Consider the following 27,672-nt stretch of genomic DNA (forward strand, 5'->3'; position numbering starts at 1 on the left):
GTAATATTCGGTGTACCTATGCTAATATAAAATTAAAAGCTGACTGTGTTAAATGTGTAATTTTTTTAACCTCTGGGTGAATATAAATGAATATATTCGCCTATTGATGTAAGATATCAAGACTTTCAAGTAGAGCAGCATTCTTATGAGATCGTTTTGCTATTGAGGATTTGACAAGTTATATGGAATATGCAGTGCGATCCAGTGAATGTCGTTACACGTATAGGTATGAGGATGTAGAATGAGAGTCCCACAGACGGCTTTCGGCGAAGACAAGACCTGATATAAGGAACAATGAATCCAAACAGACATTATTAGTCGCTAGTGCGATATGAAAAATCAGAAGTGTTGGTTTGGTTACGTTCCTTTAGAATTAGTTTTGTCTAAAGAGAGAAACCTACGAAATAAATAAAAGTATGATGACTTAGTTGCCTGGTTTTATATAGATGTCTGAAAAATTCCTAGTGTGAAATGAAAAGTCAGATTCAGAAGCGTTGGTTTGGTTACGTTTCGTTAGAATTACTTTTGTACAAACAGAGTAATCTATGAAATAAATAAAAGCATTATGAACGAGTTGCCTGTTTTTATATAAGTGTCTGAAAATATGTAGATTTGAATGAGAATAACAAGTACAATGGAGAATCGGATTCAGAAGTGTTGGTTTGGTTACGTTCTTTTAGAATTAGTTTTGTCCAAACAGAGAAACCTACAGAAATAAATGAAAGTATGATGAATTACTTGCCTGGTTTTATATAAATGTCTGAAAATATGTAGATTTGAATGAGAATAACAAGTACAATGGAGAATCGGATTCAGAAGTGTTGGTTTGGTTACGTTCTTTTAGAATTAGTTTTGTCCAAACAGAGAAACCTACGAAATAAATGAAAGTATGATGAATTACTTGCCTGGTTTTATATAAATGTCTGAAAATATGTAGATTTGAATGAGAATAACAAGTACAATGGAGAATCGGATTCAGAAGTGTTGGTTTGGTTACGTTCTTTTAGAATTAGTTTTGTCCAAACAGAGAAACCTACGAAATAAATGAAAGTATGATGAATTACTTGCCTGGTTTTATATAAATGTCTGAATATATGTAGATTTGAATGAGAATAACAAGTACAATGGAGAATCGGATTCAGAAGTGTTGGTTTGGTTACGTTCTTTTAGAATTAGTTTTGTCCAAACAGAGAAACCTACGAAATAAATGAAAGTATGATGAATTACTTGCCTGGTTTTATATAAATGTCTGAAAATATGTAGATCTGAATGAGAATAACACGTACAACCCCTCAAGTTGTATCAAACACCATACAAAACGACTCCGGGAGGGGGTACGGGGGGAGGGGGAGGATCTATGAAAGAGACGTAATGTTTTGATTATCGTAATTGTGTGTACGAGACGTCTGACCCTGACGCGATTTCGTACAAATCGTGCTCGTGTGTCGCCAGAAACACCCTCCTCTCGAGTGTCGCGTGAAAATGCGTTTCCTGTCGCTTGAATTCGCCGATTTATAACTGAGTGACACAGAAGAACTGGCAAGTATATGAGAGAGATAAGAAGGGAGAGGAGGATGTTTTTTTGATGCAGCGTCGTATATAGTCTGCTGTGCGATAAGATATATTAGGCTTGGTTGTCGTCTTCGTAGGCTTTAATTGAAATGTTTTGGAGGATTGTTTTTCGTATGTGCATCGTCCTGTTCTTCAAACAGGATGGGTGGTTCCTGAATTGACTGCTGTTATTGTATAGTTTGTATTAGTGACGGCTGGTATTGTACAGTATAGTATTTTGTATAATTGACTGCTGTTATTGTATAGGATTTTGTATTATTGGTTGCTGTTATTGTATAGGATTTTGTATTATTGGTTGCTGTTATTTTATAGGATTTTGTATTATTGACTGCTGTTATTGTATAGGATTTTGTATTATTGGTTGCTGTTATTGTATAGGATTGTATTATTGACTGCTGTTATTTTATAGGATTTTGTATTATTGACTGCTGTTATTGTATAGGATTTTGCATTATTGACTGCTGTTATTGTATAGTTTGTATTATTGACTGCTGTTATTGTATAGGATTTTGTATTATTGGTTGCTGTTATTGTATAGGATTGTATTATTGACTGCTGTTATTTTATAGGATTTTGTATTATTGACTGCTGTTATTGTATAGGATTTTGTATTATTGGTTGCAGTTATTGTATAGGATTTTGTATTATTGACTGCTGTTATTGTACAGTATAGTATTTTGTATTATTGACTGCTGTTATTGTATAGGATTTTGTATTATTGACTGCTGTAACTGTATAGTATTGTGTATTACAAGTACTTCTTGTGCAAGGAAATCACCCAAAGCCTAAACAGAGATCGGGAAAGAATCACCCGAAACAAAACCTCACGAAGAAATCTTAAGCAACTCCATATTATTTAGGCTCTCAATAAGCAACTCCATATTATTTAGACTCTCAACTAGACCAGACTAGTCCTTAACACGCCAGCTTTTGGACGATTGCATCTTTGTGGACTTTCCTTTAGGAAATTTTTATTATATATATATATATATATATATATATATATATATATATATATATATATATATATATATATATATATATATATATATATATATATATATATATATATATATATAACCAGACCACTGAGCTGACTTTCAGCTCTCACAGGGCTGGCCCGAAGGATTGATTAAAATACCAGGTCTAGGCCTGAGGCCAAGCGCTAGGACCCAATAGGTCATTCACTACGGTGATGAACAAATTAAAATGAAAATAAAAATAGCACATAGGCACATGCTCTCATACTGGAACACATACATACAGTAAATGCATATACTCATGCTTCCATACATACTAAAAAAGTATTTTAAAATTCAGAATATAAGTTAAGTAATTGCTTATTTTAAAATGTTAAGATTAACAGTTACGCCAAGACTATTTTATGCGATACAAGACGAATTTGAAACATTCATTGAAATAGGTCGTTAACCTGATATACCAGCCTCCCATTACTAGGGGTCTGAACCTTGTTTGTTTGGGGGAGAGGAAGAAAAGCAAAAGAGAGAAAGATACACAAACATAACTTTGCAAATCTTGGCAGATTGGGACCGCAGAAAAAAAGGGAAGAAACGGTAACCTAATTTAGGCATCGAGGTGCACCCATGGATCCTCTCCTCCCCTCTACGCAAAACCTAACCTGAACGTAAAGGTGAGATTTCTGACTGGCATTTCCATCAGTGGCTGACATTGGCCTTTGTGATTGGTTAATCAATTTATTCTTTATGGCAGCTGTTATCAGATTCATCAGGATCATATAAAAACCATCAGTAAAATCATATTTAACGTTTTAGGAATTCATTTTATTGAAAACCATAGGCCTAGCCTATATAGCCTATATTGACTTTTTCTATAATAATTTGGTTGTTTATCAAGAATTTACCATAATTTTTTGGCAGTCAACTGCAATTAACCTGTAATTAGCCTCGGAACCAATATGTTATTGTATGCTGGCCATCCTGGAATGCTGTCGCGCATGTGCAGCGTTATAGGGGAACTTTGGTAAAAAGTGGCGTTTCCTTCGGCCCCCTGGCTAAGTAACACAGCCTACTAGGTTAGGGTACGTTAGGTTAGTTGAGTTTCTTTTATAATAGATTTCCTTTGCAAATCCTTTTTTGAACATATGACTCCCTAATGAGGTGTGCATGCGCGGAACCATTCCATAGCAGTATGATAGGCCGGTCTTTCTCCCAGTGATTTCCCCAACCCAAAACCCCGCATTCTCAAAGGGTCCCCATCTGTGTTGGATAGATATGAGGTTAATAATGACTGACCAACAGTAGACAACACCACCTCCTTCATCAGCAACACTAAAAGTATAGGAAAAACCAATTTCCAGGGTAATAGTCCGTGCAGAGCTGTTCTATAGTTTTACCAAGAGAACTTACTTCATGAAAAGTATATCATGTCTTAAATGTGGTCTGTTCACATGTTCTTGCCTATGTGACAAAAGATTGACCAAGATGCAAAACTGTACGGAACTTAAGGAAACATCATGATATCACCAACGCACAATGACTAAGGCTATTGCTTCAGAGTTTGTTTGTATATTGAGAGCATAATTCAGCAGAATTATGAAAGAGTGATCAGACCAGTTGCCAGAGAACAAAAGGCATCCAAAATCTCTTGTTTCCCTCTATTATCCCTCCATAATTCTCAGACCCCCTGGGGGTAGTGCCGTCATTGTACCTCACTCAGTGCCTGTAGGCATTACTTAAGATTCTTTGCAGCGTCCTTTCAGCCCGTAGCTGCAACTCCTTTCGTTCCTTTTACTGTACTGTACCTCCATTCATATTCTCTTTCTTCCATCTTACTTTCCACCTTTCCATCTCTCCTAACATTTGTTTCATAGTGCAAATGCAATGATTTCCTCCTGTTGCACCTTTCAAACCTGCATTACTCTTGGTTCCCCTTTCAGCACTGAATGACCTTATAGGTCCCAGCGCGTGGCCTTTGGCTTAAATCCTATAATCCTATCCTATCCTATGATTCTTAGAAACAGGAATAAGGAAAATGGTTAAGTAATTGGGTTGCACCAATAATAATGGTCAAAACACGTGAAACATAAGATAAACATAAAAACAATAGGGTAGTTCATTTTGTGAGAAATGAATTCCTTATAAAGTTACTGTGTTGGCTACCTCATCAAGGTGAAGTTATTTTATGAAAAATGAAATAAAGTAAGTTTAGGATCCAAGTCAGCCTAACCTAGGCTATGAAACTTCAGATGATTAGACGAAGGCAAAATAAAATTGACTGGCGTGCAATAACAATAATAGTAAAAAATTAGCGTAGGTTCTGTGATAAGCCAACAGAGACTATCTAAGTAACTGCAGTGTTCCTGTGGTAGACAACTTTTGAAGTTTCCAAAGCTATCCAGTAATGGCAGGTTAATTGATATTTATTGGTTAGATTAAGGCTATGACAGACATTTAATGCAAGGTTATACTAATTAGCCAGAACAACTGGTCTAGGCCAAGCTTAACCATCTGGCTGCTAAGCTGCCAGTTAGGCACAGTAGACTCTAGACAAGGCTTAGTCCTAGACTCCAAATCTCAAGGCTAAGTCTTAGTTCCTAGCCACCCAGAGCTGCTTCCTGTAAATCATATGTTTAGCAAACTAATTCAGTTAGTGGTTCATTCAAATTGTCTTCAACCATTGTGCTGAACAGATCTCAGGAGGAGATGGACCCCCATCTCTGTTATTGGAAAACTACCTCTCCTCCACTCACTTGGCCAAGCTGCTTCCCCACCTCTGCATGATAGCAGATATACTATACCCCAGTGAATTCCAAGTCCTACCCCTCTGCAGTTTGACCCATCATTCTGCATATTGATGAATATCCTTCCCTTTGACTGGCATTGAACAGAATGGATCTTAGTGTCTGTTGTCATGGCTTCAGTCCAAGTGTCATTGTCGTTGGACCTTTGGCTTAGTATAGTGGGAGACTTTGCTTTTTCTGCCATGTCCTCTGAGAAGGACAAGATTAAGTTTCAGAGGTTGTTAATGTCAGGAGGAAGAACATTGACCTTCCTTGCATACGATTCCATGTTTGGCTAACCTCATCTTGAAGAGACATGACAGTGTTCATAGTCTCTTTATGACACATTCACATCAAAAGTGTTTTCACATTATGGAATGGATTGGTCTTGAGTACCTCTTTGCTCTTTTTAAAGAGCAAGGTCAAGGCAGTTCTACAGAAACAGAGAACTGATCCTCAGGACTCCATTATTCACTATGAAATTTCACGCAAAATTACTTCAGGTTATGTGAAGGGGACTTCAGCCAAGCATTTAATGGTGGCTACACCATCAACATCCGGCTTAGGAAAAGGCCGGATCTCTTCCAAAGCCTGATTATATGCTCAGCATTCTTCTTCCTAAGAACCTTCCTGGCCCTTTCAGTCTTTTCCCCAGGCTTCAGTGGGGGAGAGAGCCAATGGGAAGAGGAAGGGAGGGGGACACTGAAGTTAGCAGTTCTCCTGACCTGCTGCTGTTGGTTGGGGAATGCTTTTCGTGCCATTGGGTGATGTGGCAGCAGTAGGCTTAATGGGAGGCTCGAGACTGAACAGCATCCTATCATCTCTGAACAAGCTTATTCATCAGGCTCATGTCAAGCAGGAAACTCCATATTCTGTGTTGGCCTCTATCAATTCAGCATGATCTGTCAAGTGATCAGTTGTGTGCTGATCACTACTGGTCTCGTGATGACTTTTGAGGTTCCACGTTGACCATAAACTTAGTGGTATCTTGATCTGTTGGACCTTTCCATCAAGGTGCTAAGAAAATTACCCTGCGGCCTATGCTGCTTTGGCAGCTACATCTGCTGAGATGTCTGGAGGTTGGAGATTGTCCAGCATCTCTTGCAAGCAAGAGGCTTTTTATGCAGCGTTGCATGAGATAGAAGTCAGATTCCTTCCATATGTCCTTGGCAGGTGTCTACCAGGTGAAGTAGGCCATTGTCATAGGGTTTTACGCAAGTAACTTACCAAGTAATTACATGCCTATTAGTTTCTAACTACCATGGCAGCTTAAATTTTGAAACTCACGGTAGCACTTCCGTTGTTTTAGTGTAGGTAACTAGCCCTGCTCACTTTGGGGGCAGAGTAGGTACAACACAGCTGAAGAGCTCAATTCATTTCTGCTGGTCAGCGACTGATCATCGGTTGTTGAGCAGCTTTTTGTTTTGATTTTTTCATCGGATGATTGTGGCTATCGCCGTCTTTTGTGAAGTATTTTGGTAGATTTTGCACTAATTACAATTAGCTTAGCTAGATTTGACAGACTTTTAACTTTTAACAAGGGGAGTGCTATAGTATTATCTTTGATTTCATGAAGGTACAATTTGCTGCCTTCAGGCTATTCTTCTTGTCCCTTACAGGAACCCATAGGTCCCTAAAATTTTCCAAAAGTAAGGTTATGTACATAAATAACAAACTCTGGTATAGGACTTTGTCAGTTGTGGTATTACATTGCTAGACTGTACAGGTGGTTACATGAATCATTCTTCCCCTGCTCACATCTGTGACCCGAAAGCTGACATTTCCTGGTACAAGAACATTGGTTATGTTCTTTGGACAATATCTCCTACATAAGTATAGAGTCTATTATGAAAGTTGATGGTTTGTATTCCTATAGGAACAAATTGCAAATTTGAAATATTTAGCATTTTTGTTAGTTTTTGTTTTGTTTTTCTTACAGGAAAGCCATGGAAACAAAGGAAAAGCTGAAGTTTGTCGATGAAAACATTGGTGTTTTGGAAATCTCAGAAAGCTCAATCGTGTTCACTCCACCACTGTATAGACAACGTTATCAGAAAGTGAAGGAGAAAATAGAGAGTTACAGCCAAGGAACCTTCTCAAAGGTATGTTTATAATGGTGTATAGAGTAGTGGGTAAAGATTCATTTCTCCTTTTATGAATTTTATATTTTTAAATGGATTTTTTTTCCTTTTCACTTACTGCCCCAATCATTTTGAAAGTGAAGTTGCTCCTACAATAAAACAGACCTTCATTTTTATGTGTATCACTTTTGCTGATGGCTGGTTTGGTTACGGAAGCTTGGAAACTATGTAGCTGATGTCAGTGGGTAGAGGGGTGGCAGGGTACCACCCCCCCCTCTGTCAGCAACTTGACAATTCTTGAGTTGTATTTACAAATCTCCACAACTATTCTGGTCATGAACTTAATATGGTTTTGAAGCTTTGTCAATTATTTTAATTTTGTTTGTATGAAGGTGGTGGTTCTTAATTGTTTTAGCTTTATTTATATGTAGGTGGTTTTTCATTATGTTACGGGTACTTAAGCAACAATTATTTATAACAGGCTTTGATTACTTTTGTTTTGTTTGCATTGTTCAGTAAGTCAAGGATACTTGAACGCCAAATAATTTTTGTCCTCTTATTTTGGCAACCTTTTTCCATTGAACAAAACTGTATTAAGGCTACAGGTTGCATCTTCAAAGTTGTTGCATGAAGGTTTAAATAAAGTACTAACCCCTCTTTGCAGGAATTCATGGGTTTTTTATTAGAAAAAAATTTTAAATTGTGAGAGTCTCTCATACATTCTTTGTCTGTGGGGTCCTTTCCATCCTCCTCCTCTTTCCCTTCTCCTCAGTCTTCATATTGCTGAGGAAATTCGGGACCCACCACCTAGAATCTTCTCCTTAGAGTCATTGTTCAGGATTCCCCATAAGTGTTCTCTTCTCCTGTAGAGGGCTCTGGTCTTTGAACCCATTTTGAGATCAAGCCTCCATAAGGAGCTGTAGGTTAGATGCGAGAGTTTATGACTGACTGTCGGTAAGACTACCAGGAGGTACCTCCCTGACTGCAGAACTATCAAGCCTGGGACCATCCACCAGAAGCTGATGTTACCTGTTGTTCTTGGAGACAAAGAGAGTTGACAAAAATTGAAGGCAGTGAGTTGAAAGCTGTGTGATGTCTGTTCCATGTGCCATCGTCATTCTTTGGACACAGTCTTATTCCCATTTGTTCTCTCAGTCGTCCAGAGGACTGCCCCTAGCTGCACCCACTATGTAGCCCTTTACTTTACCTCCATTCCCAAAGCCTTTCTTCCAGCTTGGTGTCCAACCACTGCAACTCTCTTTTTTCATTGTCTTGGGTGCTGAAAGGCTGAAAGTGCCCAAGTGCTTGGCTTTACAGCCAAATTTCTTATAAATCAGTCAATCAGTCGTAACACTCCCAGCACTGTCAATTGTTCGGAGAATGGGGAAGCTCCTGCTCTCCTCTGCTGTCTTTTGGAATGGCAATTGTGATACATACATGATCCCTTCTTCCATGGAATTTGGGCCTCTTCACCAGCTACACCGTATTCACTCTCTGTGAGGTTTTAGGGGTTCTCAGTCCCTCTGCTGAGAAGGCTCTGATTAGACAACAAGAATTCCATTCTTGGTATTTCTCCCTAGGTGCTGCTGTTAGGTCATGTTACCCTCTACCGTTTCCTATGTAAGGAATGGCCATCTAGAAAACAAGTTTGGAACCTTCCCTTCTGACCTTGTTGTTCTTTGAACAGAATTTTCAATTTTCTAACAAGGAAAAGACAGGTTTCTACTCTTTTTAGCACACAGGGTTTGGAGTTGCTTTGGATCCGGGCCTCTTCTTTTCTATGTCTTTCCAGCAGTTGGACTGCCCAATTCATGTTTGTGGTGGACTGCCTGATGCAGAAAACTACACAACTCAGTAACTATCAGAAGACTTAGATTTGACTGTATTTGGAGATGCAGGTGTAGAATGTTGTTATTCATCCCTGGAAGAGTAAAGGTCCAAACACTATAACAGTATAAAATTATCTCAGAGTACAGTAGTTTGCTAGGCCAGATGTTTCCTAATCAACTCTGATTTTCAAAGGAGAATGAATTAAAAAAAAATCAGAACAGAGGTTACTTATACAAATTCTGTGAGAAAAAATTTGAGCCTTAGCTAAACATCGTACGAGAATATGGATATCTGGGAAAGACAAACCAGTTCGGAGATGTTAATGGTGAGGCTGGAATGGAAACACTCTTGTGCTCATTGAATCATCTAATCAGCAGTTAGGTTGGTGATCGTCAGAGATTGTCCAAAGATCACAGCTGTGGTTCACCACTGGTAGTATGAGTGATTCATCTTTCCGTAAGTTAATCAAAAATTTTTCCATTTATACAAAGCCATGAGAATGGAGAGGCAATGATGGTTTCTCTTTCTGTCCAATGTTTCTCATGCGAGATGGAGGCCATGCTTTGTCAGGTAATGTTGCTTGGTGTCATCTTTGGGTGGCTAGTAAGTCTCAGTAAGAGATGAGACCTCTTATTGTACATTATGCACAGGATTTCAGACTTTACATTTACAACTTTGCCCTTCAAGTCATTGGGTTCTTTGTCATCTCCAGGTCTTGAATGTCCAATTGGACCCTTTGTTCCAGTCATCTATTCAGGATTTTTCTTTAGCAGCTCAAGCTTTCCTTCTAAATTTCATTTCAAGTCATGATATTTATTGATTTGAACAACAAACAAGTGTAATTTTTGTAAAAACATGACGGCCTGCTTCCCAACCCTAGTTGCTCATCACAGCCATACCTAGACTACTGTACATGAGAAGTGAGGTTCTCATTTCTCGTCAGGGTGCTGCTAACCAGCCAAGAGACAATCCTCTAATTGTTATTCACAAATAGTGCTTAGGATTTGCACTTGCACAAATGAGGAAGTCACAGAAATTGTAGGTTTGTAGGTGAAGAGTAAAAGGTTTTTAAAAAATTGCATATTTATGTTATCATGAATAAAATTAGGTTTTTGGAATCTTACACCATCTTCACTGAATGTGTGTGTGTGTTTTTTTTTTTATTCAAGTTTCATCACTGGAGAAAGTCATATAGCAATGGTAACCAGGCTCCCACTTTGGGAGTAGAACAGCAGCAGTTCGTCCCTTTGTCCCGGGCCTTTTTGTGAGTGTAAGCATTGGTTTTTGAAAACAAAGTTTTTCACACAATTTTCATTCATACCTAAGATTGATCATTCATAGTGCATGCACATTTTATGGATCATCATTTTGTTGCATTAATGCTTCATCAGATTGCAAAGGTAAGCATTAGTTGCCATTCTCTGTGTAATAGGTTAGACAATCGTAAGTAAACAATGCTTTTTTCAAGCTTATTCTGTCACTGTATCAGATCTGAAGTCAGAACCTGTAAAGGTAAATATAAATACTGTAACGACAAATGTCTCTGTAGGTAATTAAGTTAGCCTGACAATGCACAGCTGTACTAACTACTACAGTTTGCTGCTTATTTAAAAAAAATCCAAGTGCTATGTAAAATTTTATGCTCTGTAGATACAATTTTTTCAAACTTATAAAAGTGTTAGGGCTGCAGTTCATCTTCTATCCAGTATAATACCTAATGCTGTGCCCTTTGTTTGTATACAGTACATTAATTTGTCTTTTAAAAGATCACATATTTTATAATTCTGTAATGTAAAAGATTTTTCTTCTTGGCATATCCATTGCGTACAAAAACATTTTTATGATAAAATAAAGTTTTAAATATACTTACCAAGTAATTACAGAGCTATCAATTTCTATTAACCGGCAGCAATTCGTGATAGCAATTCTTTTGTTTTGTATTTGGTGTAAGTAGCTAGCCCCTCCCATTTTCGGGGAAGAAGAGGAACAACTCAGCACGAAGGATCAGTTTGTTTATGCCCTAATGTCTATGAGGGGGGAGGAGGGGAGGGCCCCCACTCTGTAATCACTTGGTTAGTATATAATAAAACTTTATTATAAAAATGTCATTTTTATATAAGTAACTTACCAAGTAATTACGTAGCTGATTCCCACATTGATAGGAGGTGGGATTCATGGACTTATTCTACCTCAAGTATTTAAAGTACTAAATTGAGAATAGAAAGGAGTTGCTAACATCAATACGATGTTTGTTGTTTCCATACTTGGTAAGAGAGCTGCTGCAGGAAGATACTGCCTCTGGTGGCACTCATCTTACCCTGTAGAGGTGTGGCTGTAAAGCCAAGTGTCACCCGCTACATAAGTGGGGACCTCGCGGCGAAGGACTTCTCTGAACACTAGCAAAGTAAAAAGTTTGCCCCTGCCCTGGGCGCAGTACTGACACACAAAACCAGATAACAACATTGATACTTACACCAAAAGATTAAAGGTACCATCATCCAACCATTAAAAGACCCAGAGGGTGTCCCGGTACAGATTTCCAAGCCGAAGAGTAAAGATGGAAGGAAAGCTTCCTATACTTCTTTCCCCAACACTGTGCCAGCCACCAGTGAAGGACCCAAGGTACTGCAATCATTAAAAACTGTTTCCACATCGCTTAGATAATGCCCCAAAAATACTGACTTACACCTCCAATAAGTGGATTGGAGAACGGAGGCAAGAGAAAGATTGTACTTGAATGATAGGGACTTTGCTACGGCTCTAATCTCATGAGCTCTCACTCTCAGAATGGGTAGAAGCTCTTCTCCCACTTGAGAATTTGCCTTGCGAAATAGATCTCTTAAGAAGAAAGAGAGGGAATTCTTCGAGAGAGTTCGTGAAGGGTTCTTCACTAAACACCACAGGTGATTGGACGGACCTCTTATCTTATGGAGGTAGCATTTGAGTGCCCTTACTGGACAAAGGAATCTTTCCACCTGAATTAGGTTTTTAATGCCAAAAGAACAAGGCCAAGGCTTCGCTGGATTCTCGCTCTTTGCGAGAAAACCAAGAGTAAATAAAAGAACATAACTCATCTTCATTAGAGAAACTGATTCTTCTGTCTAGAGCCTAAATCTCACTTACTCTCTTGGCTGTAGCCAAGGCTACTAGGAATAAAGTCTTCTTGGTTAAGATCCTCAGGGAAGCAGAGTCAAGAGGTTCAAAGGGAGGACTGGAAAGCCATTTAAGTATGACATCCAGGTTCCACGATACTTGTTCTAATTCTTTATGTTTCGTTGTATCGAATTATTTAATAAGCTCGGATAAATCCCGATCCAAAGAAATATCCAGGGCCCTGTACCTGAACACTGAGCGTATCCTTATCCTGTCTCTTTCGGACGTAGAAAGGTGAGAAGTTAAAATTTTCCACTGTCTAGAGTCCCAGTCAACACATTCAGCGTAAGTAAGATCTATAGAGCTCATTTGACCCCTGCAACTAGAACGCACAGTATGCAAATTGTATTTGGCAGAAGTCAATCCCATATTACAGCTTTTGCTGCAATATCGAGTGCTAGTGGTACTTACATAAATAAATGCCAAAGGACAACCAAAAGAATCAAAAATACTTCACCGATACTTCATGGAAAATAACCAGTAAAGCCTATGAAAGTCCCAAATTTACGCTGCTGCTTTACAACCTTTGTCGAAAGCCGGCAGAAATAAGTTGATCCTTCTTGCTGTGTTGTTCCTCTTCTTCACCGAAAGTGGGCGGGACCAGCTACTTGCCCCAAAAACAAAACAAAAGAACCGCTACCATGAATTTTCACATTTTAGCTGCCAGTTAATATAAATTGATAGCTATGTAATTACTTGGTAAGTTACTTATATAAAAATCTGCTTTTTTTTATTGTATACTTTACGTATTTAACCCTTGCATTAGTTTGCATTATTGCTTTTTTATTTGTTTATGCCTTTTAGATGTGGCAAAACCACATGTGATTCCTCTGTTGATGATAATTCGTGACCAAAATGTTAATCATGTTTTATATAACACCCTTTTTCCAAAGGTTCTAGATCTTGGCTGCTCAGATCTCAAATTCTTTCGGTACCTACGAGATATCTCTGGTGTGAAAGAAATTGTGGTGGTGGACAAAGATGAAGCCACCTTGAAGGTAAGTACTGTAAACTATTTCTCTTAGTACTGTATTATTGGGATGAATCTTACCTACATTTAAAGATAAGTATATCTTTGTGCCAGCAGGTACAGTCAGCATTTAAAGTATAAAAAAGAATGCTTGGCTGATGTGGAGGACTGTCTAGTTCATATGCTCTCCACCAGGTATATCTTGAATGCTATATTTCTCATCAGAATTATTCTTCCCACTATTCAGAATGGTGGTTGGTATATTTGCTAATTTTGTTGTTGGCTGTTTTTTCATGGTACTGTGGCTTGTTTCGTTCTCTCAGGATGTCTCCAGATGACAGTAGAACAAAACATCAGTTTTTGTGTAGACGAATTCTGTGTTAACAATGGTATTCATTAGAATTAAATTAGCGCTATATTCTACAGTGTTAGATAGGCAATCAGTTAGTGGCAGTTATAGGGGTCAGGAGAGTGATGTCATTGAGGTATGAAGAGAATACATAGGAAAATAGAGCCAATAATTTTGGAAGCAATTAATTGATACAGGAATAAACTTGTTACTTCACTTATTGCTTCTTTGCTGGCTCCTTCATCTCCTTTGTTACCTTTCTCTGTCCCGTACTGTCTCATAACATACTCCTCTGCCTGGACCTGAACCTGCAACCTCAGCTCGTGCCTCCTGCTCCCCCGTAGGTTCAAGAAAAGCTTATTCTTCAGTTAGAACAGGATGCTAGTCTTAATCTAGCTTGGTTAAGAGTTTGACTGAATTCTGGCTTTAGATAACCAGTCCTCCCCCTCTTGGTGTGTGCTCTGTATTGTGGTCCCCTTCAAGAGAAAAGGCATTGGTGGCCTCGCCTATTTGTACCACTGCCCCATGACAGTTGGAGAGTCTGCTACCAGGGAACTGAGTCAGTCCTTGGGGTGAGGTTTCTATTCCCTTTGATATTTTCTTCTCATCCATTTCGATTGGTAAGCATTTGGCTCTCTTGCCAAAGGATTGTTTCAGAAAGCATTGCCTTTGTCAGACTTTAATGGTAGTTAGGTTAGCTTAGCCTTAGCTCCTAAGTTAAGAGAGAATAACATTAATGGTAACGTTAAGACTGCTTCTGTTATTTGTTCCAGTTGTGATAATAATTATGTTCGATTTATTGTTGAACCTATGTCATCAGTGTCAGTATCTCAGCCTCATTCTATTCCTTCCACACCTTTTTATCCTTGTAGTTTACTTTTTATACTTTTATCATCTTTAGCTTCTGGTGTTTGACGGCTTTTCTTCTTCTGCCACCTCTAATGTTCCTTTTTCATCTTCTGCTCTGTTATTAGGTGCTTCATGGAGCCTAAGCTAGACTTCATTTTAGTGGCATTATTTGCCCATGATTTGCCCTCTGTTGATGGCAATTGGTCTCGTTAGGCCCACCTACTTCCCCTTCCTCTCAGATGTGCACTACGAGTAGTGTTGCATCATCATTTTCTTGTCTGCCTGCTGGCACCTCAAATGTGGTGCATGAGAGCACAGCGCCATCCTTCTCTCAATGTGGGAATCAGTTATCTTTAAGAGTAGATAAGATTCACCCCAACTAGTGTAAATTTTCATAAAGAATTTTAATATTTGGATACCTACTGTTAAAGTACAACCTACCCAGTTTAGTGCTGAGATATATTTTTTGTTTTCTTATACATTATCATATGTGCTGGTTGATAAAGTGCAAAAGTACAAGCTCATATTTAGCGTCTCTTCATTTTGTGTACTTTGTATATTGGATTCAAAGCTAATGATTGTGTGGTTTGTAGGACAATATCCATCACTTGAAACCAATGTTAGGGGACTTCATCATGCTACGAACGGAACCCCTCACTGTGAAAGCTGTTTGTGGTGATGCAACTGTGTACAACCCTGTAATGAAGGATGCCCAAGTTGTTACCATGATTGAATTGTAAGTGCCTTTTTTAAGGAGTTAGCCTCAGTTGCTTTTTTTAAATGCAATCATAGATCATAGTGTGTACCTTAGAATAATTACACTTTGTTGGATTATGAATGCTGAGATCAAAAGTGAAAAATAAGCTTCAGTACGTTAAGAAAAATGTGATTTAAAAAAATATAAGATGAATTTTTTCACCTAAAAATCCATTAATTAATATTAGCCCAATCTTCAGTAGCAGTCATCTCCAGACACATACTAGAGGTGTCCCTCTCTCCACCAATCTAAGCATGCATCTGAGTTTTTAAATACCTGTGGTGTTGAGAACTGGTCACTCCCTGCATAGTCTGAACCATATGTAGCTTGGAGGGGTTAGGAGAATGGCAGTTTTTTTTTTTTTATAAAGTAATGGGTTTGTATGTATGTGAAAAGTTAACATTTTAAAAAATTTGTTTAAACCCAAACCGGTAACTTTACACTAGCCTGAATAGCATCTAATTTATTGCTTATTTTGTGTTTTTCATGAATCAGTGATGATAATTCTGTAAGCAATTATGCAACATTTTCTTGCTGTGTCTACAGCATGATTAATTTGTGATATATGTAATGCTTTCATTATGGTATCCTAAATAGGTCATATGGTATAGTTTGTATGGTAAACAGAGAATTTTCCCTGTCTGCCTTATTTATACTGTAATATTGAATGGAATTATTCAAGTAGATTTGTAAGTTATTATTGTTGAGAGTCATACAACATTTGCTACTTGAATTAGTTTAATGCAGGAATGTATTATGGGAAGATGTCAGCTGATTAGAGAAATAAGTGTTTTTATCTTTATTTAAACAAATTAAGTTATCAGACTTAATTTGTGGAAAAATTTAAAGCAGCAACACCATGGTTATCTGTGTCAGTAACTGAGCCCAGCCATTCAATGTGATGAGCATTGTAATCACCAACAAAATGATTGTAATCACCAACAAAATGAAACAAGCCTGGAGTTACCTTCCAGATCTGCTGCTGTTTTGGTAAGCAAGTAGCCACAAATAGGTTCATCCAAATGTTGGTTCCTATAGCTACCAAAAACAAAGATTTATTGTGTTTCATGTAGATTTATTTGTGTTTTATGGCACCCAGACTCCTACAGGTACTCTGTGAGGTGAGGAGAAGCTTCTCTGATATACAGAGCCATTCCATGGGCCCTTGGAATGATATTACTCTGAAGTAAAGTGGACTTCTTAAACCCAGGAATCAACAGTTCTAAAATATGTCACAAATTAGACACAAGAGCTTCAGAATAAAAGGGATAGCAAATTGACAGTAGCAAAATCTAAATGCTTTTCAATCTTGTATAATCCATGGACATTATTTAAAATACAACATATCCGTGATTGATCCTTATTTAAAATACAACATATCTGTGATTGATTCTGTGTATCAGTATTAATTCAGTATCACTAGAAAGACGCAGTAACATATAAGACAAGCATAAAGGAACATTTGTAAGCTTAATGCAAACTTAACAAAAAAGGAACAGTTTACACATGTAAAATCAAAAACAGAAAAGTGTATAACATATAAAGACCAGTTGCATCCACATTGAATATCTGTTTTGTGGGAAACCTTTGCTGCTCTGTATTTGCCAACGTGGCTTGGAATTCAGATGCTGCTAACTCATAAGCCAACAAACTTTCGCCTTGGATTTTGGCTATCTGAAGATTGTCACTGCTTGAACTGCGTAAACCATCCAGAATTTCCAATGAATATTGTCTTTCTCTTGGGGGAACTTTTTCTTGAGGTCTTCAGACAAAAGCAGTGCTTTTTCCTAATTAATACTGTATATTTCCATGTATAAGGTGACCTTTAAATCCTAAAATTCGCCCTAAAAATTGGGGATCGTTTTATACTACCATTCTAAAAATCAAACCGTGAATTCAAAGTGAATTTTATCAGTAGGCTAGCCACAGCCTCGGTGCTATAACCACCAACATACATGAAAAGATTCACATTATGAAATAAACCGATAATAAAGGTAATAAAACCATTTTTACCTTATGTATTATTGGCATATCTTCATAATAAATAACCTATTTGAGGAATAATTCCATATCAGTGAAATCAGCTTTTATCTGTACAAACAGCTTAGAAAATGTAAACGTCGAGGTATGGTTGCACTCACAGCAACCTTTATCTTTCAGTAACCTTTCAGAAATTTTAATGGTACTTTAGAGTAAGTATGGAAGTAATAACATTTAGGATAATACACTGTAATATTAATTTTTCATTAAAAATTCACTATCATTTTTTACTGTGTTCCTCATCCTTGGAACATCGCCGGTGACATGGGCTAGTCTGTCTTTTTGTGAGCTTTTGTCAATACCATTGTCAACTCAAGCCATAATCACAAACTAGGATGGTACTTTTTTCACCTTGCCATAGCATTTTTTTCATAGCCACCAAATTATCGAGAGGTGTAACATGGCCCTTAGTAGCACTAACGGTATGAATTTTCAGCCTTGGGGACAGATATTCAAGGCGTTTAATGATTGCAAACAAGATATTGCAAGTAATGTGTGAGCCAGCACACTTTTGTTGAATATGCTGTTAAGAATCAGTTCTGCTGTGTGACCAACATTGGAACTTAAACATCTGATTGTCATGTAAAAAAGAGAATATGTTTTATGCTTTTAAGCATTTTATATGATTTTATGTTTTTGGCATTAGTTTTAAGGTGATTTTGCACTTATTCTTTTGATTTTTGCATGTCAGTTTTTAAGGTTGCTGATTATGTTTTTCAGTTTTTATTTCTTCCTTTATTATTTTTCAACAAAAACTGTCATAAAATCAGCAATGCTGGAAAAGTAATTGTTGTAACTGGAGGTATTTCTGTATTGTAGTTTAAAAGTAAGGTGGTTAGCCTGCTACATTTATCACAACTATTGTAAATGAGACAACTGTTACATATCAGATTAGTATATATTGGTATTTTTGTATACGCTAAAAATGTCCGGTAATTTAAGCACCACTGGTGACATTAGACACTCCAAAAATATGACATATCCTTTTCCTTATTCCAGAATAGAACATATGTATCCTTCAGAACTACCCCACCTAATTGACAATGTGTTCAAGAGATTGAGACCAAAACTTGTCATAATCACAACTCCAAATGCAGACTTTAATCAGTATATTCCAGACTTTGTTCCTGGAACATTTCGCCATTGGGACCACAAGTTTGAATGGAGTGGAGAAGAATTCAGAAATTGGCAAGTTGTTCGTTATGGTTATTACTAGTAGAGCCATTTTTTACTTATTGTGTATATTCATGAAAATTGTATGAATTAGATAATTTAATACATGAGAATAACTGAAAACAATATACAGTAGGTAGGTAGAGACTCAGGAAACTTATCAACACTCTTGTGTATAGTGTGAGATGCATTTTCGGTAGGTTACACGAGGCTGTGCTTAATGTGCAAGTTTCTGTTTTGCCAGATTGCACTAGGCTATGCTTCCTATGCTTGCCTCTAGTTTCAGTAGATTCGGTTGATATTGCACATTACTGTATATAAGCCTAGAAGCTAAATTTTAGAAGGTTAAATACAAATAAGTATACATTCAACCAGGCTTATCAAACTTGTGGCTTATCCAAAAATTCATCACTATATCTTATAATTTACAACTGCTTACAGTTCTGTGTAAAACACTGGAATAAACAACAGCAATTGTTAACACAAGCAACTGAATAAAAAAAAAAAGCTAACACACATTTGTTAAAAATTGAGTTACAGTTATCAACCTGTTACAAATTTGCTAATTTTAAGTGGTGATTGTTCCTACACGAATACAAACTCTCTGTCTTTACATATGGAAATACCTTCAGTGGAGCTGGAAACTGGTCATTCAATTTTTAACAAGTTGTTAGGTAGCTAATTACAGGTGGTAGGGTGGGTAGCCCCACCCACCCACCTGAAATAACATCCACTTACCTTTTGGCCGTCGGACAGTTCGGACGTTTCGCGCTCGCTTCTGCCCGCCAAACTGGTTTTCCTTCAGTTCGCCTCACCGATCCGGGTTGTTTTTGTGTGATTTCCTTTGTGATACTTGATATGTTTTGAGTCTACAAAAGAAACCAGGTCTGCAAAACTTACTCTGCCCTTCATTATCGTAAGGGAGTGAACTCTACAACTCCAACTTTCCTGAGTGTAATGGGGCAGCTTCCTAACTATCTCTTGTATTGTTTTTGGGTGTTCTACCTCAGCTGTCCCACCATCAACATTTGATACTGCATTTTTGCATTTTGCTAACAAAATGGCAAAATCATCCAGTTGCTTTGTGTCATTTTCAGTGTAGACATTGGTTATTTTCTCAAAATTAATTTTTTTTACAAGAGGACATCTGGCTTCCTTGTCCCCTTCATTATCAGACAACAACATACAAGAATTAACTATATGTTATGGTTTACTTGAAGTATATATATAATTTATTGCCATCAGAAGTCAGTTTGGAAGAAATAATACTATCAAATGGTTTCATAAATGTCTGGAACTGGTTACAGTCACCGCTAAACTTCTAAATTTAAGTCTTAGGCATTAATAATTTCATATTGAATGAAACCAGTGTCTTCAAAAGATAATCTTGAGTGTTGTCTTTGAAAGTGCTACTCATATCTTTGAGCTTATTCACTTTTCGTGGATCAGTGTTTTCATCTGCTGGATTGTAATTAGTGTTAAAGTTTTTATCAACTCCCTTCTTGGCCGTTAACTCGGCAAGTTCAGAGTGTATTTTCATCATTTCTACTTCTTTCTCAACTTTCTTTTTTTCCAATTCAATTCTATGTTTCTCCAATAACCACTTCTTGCATGCTTCAAGGGCTGCTTTATGTTCTTCAACTTTAAGCTTTTCACTTAACACTGAAGAATTAGTGGCTGAACTTACAAGTGACCTTGACTTTCTTGATCTGTGCGGCACAAGAGACTTATTTACCTACGAAACACTATCCCTGCTTGCATTTTTCGAATTCTATCTGCTTTTCTGTGGCAAACTCAGTAAGCTCCAAAGCGCTTTCCATTACAGAGTCTGTTAACCTCTGACATAATTCAGCCTTAACGCCCATTGTACTAAGCTGTCTTTCTCAAAGGAGTTCTTTCAGCTGCTCAAACATTAGCTTATCCATTTTAATTCAAATATCAAGTCTTGTCAACAAGCATTAAGTAATCGTCAGTTTTCCTTAAAGATATTCTTAAGTATGATAAACAGACTTGTAAAGTTTATCAGTATGTTTGAGTTCACAAGAAACAAAATACACCTTAAGGCTGCATAAAGGCAGCACAAAAAGACTGTACTCCAAAAGTTGGAAAAACAAAAAGAACCTGAATAAAGTAAAAAACTACCAACTAATGATTTTGAGTTTTAAAATTCATAATTAATAAGATTTTAAAATTGTCAAAGATGACAGCAAAGCAGAAGGCATGGTGTAGCCTAGTAGCCTAATCCAAACTTCCCACCTTGATTTATACACTTGGTAGCAGATTTTAACAATTTTGCCTAACTGAAAAAGGTTATGGAACAAATGTTTACAGGAGCTTAAGACTGCTTGTAGCTGTCCTCGGCAGGTAATGGCAACATTTCATCTACAGAGCCTTCAAAAATTTTCTGGAGCACTGTTTGGGGCATGTGAATCATACAGCAGACCTAAGAGAAATGGGAATCTTAGCCAGTTTGTGCGCAGTTACTATATCCACATGAGAAGGGTGAAGAGAAACCGGGTAATCGCTGTAGGCAAGGGAAAGAACCGCCTTGCCATCTTGAGTTCTTTTAAACTCTATCGTTGTGTCTGTCAAAAGAACTATTCTGACCAAGACCAACTATGAGAGAATGCTTTGATATTGGTTGGTCTGGCTTAAGGTGCCCTTGGGGGACCATAAGAGTAACTCATTTAACTCCGAACAGTGGCTACGCTATCAAAAAAGTATTTTTAAAATAAATTAACCAAGAAAACTATAGCAAACAATTTATCACAGTAATGGGAGCCACAGTACGTAATGCATGAAAACAGTCAAATATATGCTTGCACCAACCAGAACAAAGTCATCAGCTCTTGTGTGTTGCCACTATTTGTTTTAATTTTTTGTTTTCAAAATTGGATAGTCATAATTTTGGGGTGTCTAGGAAGTTGGAGCATCTTCGATGCAAGGAAATACGGTGTTTATTGATGTTATGTATGTGTTGCTGCAAATATGTCAAATTATACCAAGCAAATTGAGTCATCTTCCAGTCACATGTAATTCTAAACTTTTGTATATGTTATTTACACAAGAAGGTGTGGTTAATATTTTTTCTTTATATGATAATGTTATCTACATAAGCATGATAGTACAATAGGAATGATTCAATTTTTTTTCTTGATCAGGTGCCATGGAATAGTTCAGGACACTTCTTACTACAGCGTACAGATATCTGGTTGTGGTCTTGGACCTCACAATACGTATTGTACACAAATGGCAATTTTTATTCGATCGACATCTGATATAGAAGAATCTTTAGCTCTTGCCCTGGGTAGTGTTGCTCTGGACAGTAAGGGAAACATTGGACACGATCCACTGGTGAAGTGTCAGTATGATATATTAGTACCAAGAGAAAAGTCACAAATAATATCCGAAGTATCTTATCCCGTTGATAGCCGTACAGCAGAAGAAAAAGACAGGCATTTCATTCTTCACAGATTTCATTCTCTCATCAGCTATCTGCAGACTGGTGAAGACAATCAAAACTATTGTTTAGACTGGAGAGAAGCGGGAGTAGATGAAAAAAACAAGAATGGAGAGTGCGACAGTGGAACAGATCATTGTGATTGGTCACCCATACCCATAAATGGTGAGCTCCATAACTCGAAGAAAGGAATTGGGCCTATAGTTTTCCGTTGTCTTCATGTTAACAAAGAAGAGGAGATTAAGAAGAGCTCTGGTACAAATGAATTTACTTTTCCAATCATTAGACAGAGATGTGCTGTCATAGACATGGCATCTCTTTCTGCATGGATAAATTCAGAGGCTGAGGGAGAGATACCGTTTAATTTGATAAGGTAAGATGAATAGTGTTGTTTCTTGTGTATAAGTGTTTTTTGTATAGGGATTATATTGACCAGGTAATGTTTCTTATCTTAAATACAATGTGTTTGAGGTAATGTTTCTTATCTTAAATACAATGTGTTTGAGGTAATGTTTCTTATCTTAAATACAATGTGTTTGCTGACCCTTTCAAGCTGAATAATTGCACTTTATAGTAGTACAATAAAGAAGGAAGCAACAAAAACGAAATGTCAAAATAAGTTCCAGTTAAATGATAGCAGTAAATGAGTGAAATTACTGTTAGTGAAATTAACTGTGTTAAAATAATGGCATTTTGTATTAATAGTAGTATTTATATAGTTGGTGATGATTTGATATATACTTGTCAAAACCTTGTTGATAAACTATCGGTAATAAATTTCCAACACATTTGCATAAGAACTTATAAATTTGAATTAAAGAATAGCTGCTAAATCATGACCTAACATTGCCAGTTTTTTCTGTGTGCAAGTGTTTGTGTGGTTGGTGATGATTTTATTCGTAATTGTTAACTTTTGTTAATATACTGGTCAGTAATAACTTTCTAAAATGCTTGCTTAAGAAACTTGCAAATTTGAATTTAACCCCTTGAGGATTTTGATGAGAGGTTCAGAAATGACCATGCCAAAACACTCGCTCTTTAATGACTGAATGCAGATGCTTAGCAATAATTTTCTTTGACTGCTCGGTAACATTGTACTTCATGTTACTTGAATCAATCTGGAGTCATTTGAAAGCTAAAAGTTGTGCTTGTCATGATATGGTTATAAAAAAAAATTGGGATGTGTGAAAATTAGCCTTAAATCATTTTTTTTAATTCCTTATAAATTGGAGAAAAGATATTCAGTTTCTGTTTGCACTGTAAAATTATAATAAATAGACTTTACAGTTATGTGAAATTCATGACTATTTGAGCCATGTATGATACCACAAAATTCTTTCAAAAAATGTAACATATACTTCAGTGGCGTAAGTTCACAAAATGGAATAATGGTTTTTCATCAGTTTTTAAAAATATATGCCATAAATCAGAATATATGCTGGTCTCCATGACAACAACAACAACAAACACCCATACACATTATTTTCAAATTTTATTTTTATGATGGAAACATAGTTTTCAAAAATTTTCTGCTTGAAATCACAGAGCTTGCAAATGGATGATGACTACAGTTTTCATCAGAATCTCAAATGAATAAGAAGTCTTGTACTGTCCATGTGTATATTTTCAGTAAAGTTGGTTTCTTTGATTGAATTTTCCAATATTTAATGACTGTTATTCCTGTTCTTCTGTGTAGGTGTATATAAATGTAAATATGACTATTCATATTGATATAATTACCTTATCTGTCATAACCATTACTATACGATATATATTGTGAAGTTACGTTATGTATCTTGATATATACAATACATGATGTGATAGTGGTAGTTAATCGTTCACATATAAAAAACTGAAATTAATTAATAAATGCAGTGGAAGTCCCTCCCCTTGGGGACACAGCATTATCTAAAGTGGGCTTGGGTCAACCTCCCCCACATCTCAAAGGGCTTTTCAAAAAGCAGACCCCTCCTTAGAAGAATACGTAAAGAAGGTTCTCCAAAAAAGGAGCCTAAAAGAAAGACATGTTTACAGTATTCGTCATCAGGCACGTTTCCTTAGCATCCCCAAGAAGGATTCCTCTGATTGGAGAGTGATCCTCAACCTGTCAAGTTTAGACAAACTCTTTGATTGCCACAAGTTTTGGATAACTAATGTTGCCCAAGTACGTTCACTCATTCCACATGGTACTCGGACCGTCTCTAGTGATCTGATAGACTCATACTAGCACATCCTTATTGCAATTCCCTTCTGCCCCTTCCTAGGGTTTCAGATAGGGAAGGAAATGTACAGATTCAAAGTCATGCCCTTTAGGTTAAACATTGCCCTAAGAATCTTCATATAATTAGATGCAATAGTTGTCCAAGAACTCAGAAAAGAAGGAATTCAACTGGTGGCCTACCTAGACAATTGGCTAATCTGGGGAGCCACCAAAGAAGAGTGACTATGAAACCTGAGAGTTGTAGTCAATAGGCTCCAAACAAAAGATTTCCTGATGAGCTGGAACAGGTTAGAATTTACCTACAGTGGCTGCACACCCAATTGTGAGACACACTAAAACCAGTGCTATCCACAGATATGATGGGAAGAAAGAAGTGTCCACGTAAGGAAGTGGCTGAGGAGAAAGATTAAGATGCAAGAGGATGACTACTGCAGTTCTGTAGATGATAGACCCAGGTGCATCTCCAAAAGAAACAGCTAAATTATAAACAGTCCTTGTCATTTTAGCATAACAGTCATAGTCAGAGAGGTAATCGCAGAGTGCTTGGCTGTAATAATTCTGACCGTTATGTCACACAACAGTGAAGATAGTGCGGAATACTTCCAAATGGAAGTCTGCGGGACCTGTATGCAGTAGGTCAAGGCCCAAAAAAAGAGGTAACCAGTCTTGATGACAGTCAGTGTGCCAGTTACCAATGGACTGAGTAAATATGGCTCCTGAGATGTAGCTAAGGCTTTTTTTTTTTTTTAAGTAACATGGAATTATTGAATTAATATTTCTTTGATTATTTATTATGTCTTTGTTATTTCAGATCCACAGTGGAGCCAGAATGCTATGATTGCAGGGGAGAGGGTGAAACATGGCAAGGAAAAACTCTCTTGTGGCATGACTCCTCAGATGAAGAAAAAAGGGAAGTGGATGACAGTAGTGATGATCATTACAAGGGATTGTCAGAATATGATGGAAACCATTGGGCGTGTGACACTTGGGAAGGTGTTAACAGTGTCTCACCGCCAGTGAAGCAGGCTGAGGAAGACTGGGAATGGGGTGAATCTGACACTTCTCATGGTTCAGCATGGGGGTCTTGATAGCAAGTGGATGTGGCCATGGAAATACAGAATGGTGTGGTTGAGATGGAACTGTAGATAATTTGTTCATATGTAAATAATTCTATTGTATTTATGTTTCTGGTATAGTTGCAGAATAGTTTTAATACTGTTGAGAAGCAGCATTAAGTTTCTTTTTACTTGATGGATGTACAATTGCCTAAGAAGAGGTGACCATTGGTTTCAGTTCTTGATAATCTAGTTTGCAATCTATGAGTTAGTTTGCAATCTGTCAGTTTAATTCGGCATTAGGTTTTTATTTGATTGAAATGGATTGAACATTTAATTAGAATGAATGAAGAGCAGTTAGTCAAGCAGTAGATATGGAAGTATAAGGATAAAGACTAGTAGAAAGGTCCATGAGAATGGTGATAGATGAAGAGTAGACCTGATGGGAGTTCAGGCAGAAATTGCAGTGGAGAGGAGTTTGGCAAGAACTCATTTCATGCCTTATCCCATGAAGGGAAAATGTGATGTATAAACTTTTCGTGAGACAAATCTGATGTATAAACTTTTATAGTGAGGACCGAGTTACTTTTCTAGTCTCTCATAGGGCTCTCCCAAAGAATTTGTTCTTCAAAGAGGTGAAAATTGAAGCATGCTTATGTTAAAGTTAGAAAGCTGAGTAAGAGACCTTTATTTATTTTATAAATTAATGTTCCCAAAAGGAAAGAGTATGATATTGTATTGCCTCATGACTATGCATTATGGTTCAAAAGAATACGTTTAGATAGTTCAGACATTTAAAAAACAAATTTTGCCAAACATCAACATTCATTGTAAAACAAACAATTTTTCAGGGGGGAAAACTATCCTAGTTTAAAACAAAATATCTAAGCTGTTGGAAATTGAAATGTAAATGCTCTGTTGTATAATGTACGCACTGTATTTTCAAATTATGTGAAAATTTCTTTACCATTGCTATAGATGGGAAGTACTCAGTTTGCAAGTAGCAGTGTCATGTGGGCAGAAACCTTATTTTTGTTCATTAGTGGAGCATGATGTGCAGGTGATGAGGGTTCCAATGGCTTAATTATTGTTTACAAAAGACAGACTAAAGTCTTACTCTCAGTCTGCAGTTGAATTAAATAGTCTTTTCACACACTTGGTTAAAGGGGCATTAATCTTCTGCAAAGTTTGTCTAGATTCCATACTAATAGTTGAACTCTGCTTCAAGATGTTTCATGGTATAAAATGAATAAACAGTTTTCTTATACTGCATTGCACTGAAAGCGTCAGTGATTATATTTCTAAGTAGTTTGATGCCAAATCTTTAAGGGTCAAAGGTTATATGTCTATCGTGGTACTGTGAGCATTCTCATTAAACCTTTCACAGTTTTAGAACACGCAATGGAAATTTCTTTATTGAAAGTGATTTTGTTTGCTTTATCAGTTTCTAAATTTACTGTTTAGGTTTCACAGCTTTCATCAGATGAATTCTCTCATAATGTTGCAATTGCCCAGGGGCTTTTTACCCTTTGCTATTGTCCTTGTCTAGTTATATGTAATACTGTATACTTAGATTTCATGTTTAGTAAAGATTTCAGCATCAAAATAAATAATACATGCTATGAGAAGAATGGAAAGGTAAACGGATGCTAATAAATATAATTAAGAATTTCTGTTTGTGACAAGAGTCAAAGTATATACTGTATATAAGAATTACATGTTGGCAAAATATGAAGTAAATACTATGAGGTACAGGTTTGCGATCTCTTATCCGTAATTCTAAAAACTGAAATGTTTTCTGGAGAAAAGTAATAATTTGCAGAAGTTAAACAGCACAACTATAATTATAAAAAACTTTGATTTAAATAATGGTTGTTTTGCTTGTTTATCTAATCACTGTACAGTGTTTTGCATGTATTTTTATCGCATTGTTACGCAGTTACAGAATATAAATATTGTCATCGTACGCCATTTGCATTTGATATCGTTCACATTCTCAAAATCTCGGCTGATTGAGTACTACCAACATTATTGTCATTAGTTGCTAGAAGAAATATAATTCGGTTTTTTGTAAAATAAAGTTGGATTTAAAACGTGCGCATTACATGATTGTATGAGCAGTAAACATGATTTCACCAGCTCCGGACATCACTTTCGCCCGCCTGTTATTCGTTGTATTCCGCGAATACCAAAAAACTCTCCTAAAAATGTTTATACCTTAATATTTTAATAGTTTTATCACAAAAAGAGCATTTAGTCGTGAAAATATGAAAATACAGTAATTTGTGAATGTTTCTCTACGAAAAATACCACAAATAGGCAAATTTTCCACGAATGTGTATATACGTTCCACAGAAAGATCTATGAATAGATGAAGCTGCAAATAGGTTGGGTCCACTGTA

At 36.8% G+C, this 27,672-nt stretch overlaps 1 protein-coding gene across 10 annotated transcripts; it reads left to right on the forward strand.

The window, feature by feature from the left end:
• Positions 1 to 1,331: 1,331 nt before the first annotated feature.
• Hen1 (Hen1 methyltransferase) lies at positions 1,332 to 27,024 on the forward strand. 10 transcript variants are annotated; one of them, XM_067087316.1, is made up of 9 exons: positions 1,333 to 1,539; positions 3,116 to 3,223; positions 7,272 to 7,434; positions 10,413 to 10,507; positions 13,290 to 13,394; positions 15,158 to 15,300; positions 18,361 to 18,549; positions 21,696 to 22,367; positions 25,027 to 27,024. In XM_067087316.1, exons 6-9 carry the CDS (start codon positions 15,182 to 15,184, stop codon positions 25,301 to 25,303), a joined length of 1,257 nt encoding a protein of 418 aa, XP_066943417.1. In that variant the 5' UTR covers positions 1,333 to 1,539; positions 3,116 to 3,223; positions 7,272 to 7,434; positions 10,413 to 10,507; positions 13,290 to 13,394; positions 15,158 to 15,181; the 3' UTR covers positions 25,304 to 27,024. The 10 variants fall into 10 exon arrangements, with proteins under 10 accessions (XP_066943410.1, XP_066943417.1, XP_066943409.1 ...); XM_067087317.1 differs by lacking the exon at positions 1,333 to 1,539 and adding an exon at positions 1,596 to 1,749; XM_067087309.1 differs by lacking the exon at positions 10,413 to 10,507 and having other exon boundaries at positions 1,332 to 1,539.
• The last annotated feature ends 648 nt before the right edge of the window (positions 27,025 to 27,672 follow it).

The sequence above is a fragment of the Macrobrachium rosenbergii genome, chromosome 43 (genome assembly GCF_040412425.1).
Source record: "Macrobrachium rosenbergii isolate ZJJX-2024 chromosome 43, ASM4041242v1, whole genome shotgun sequence".
NCBI classification, from domain to species: domain Eukaryota; kingdom Metazoa; phylum Arthropoda; class Malacostraca; order Decapoda; family Palaemonidae; genus Macrobrachium; species Macrobrachium rosenbergii.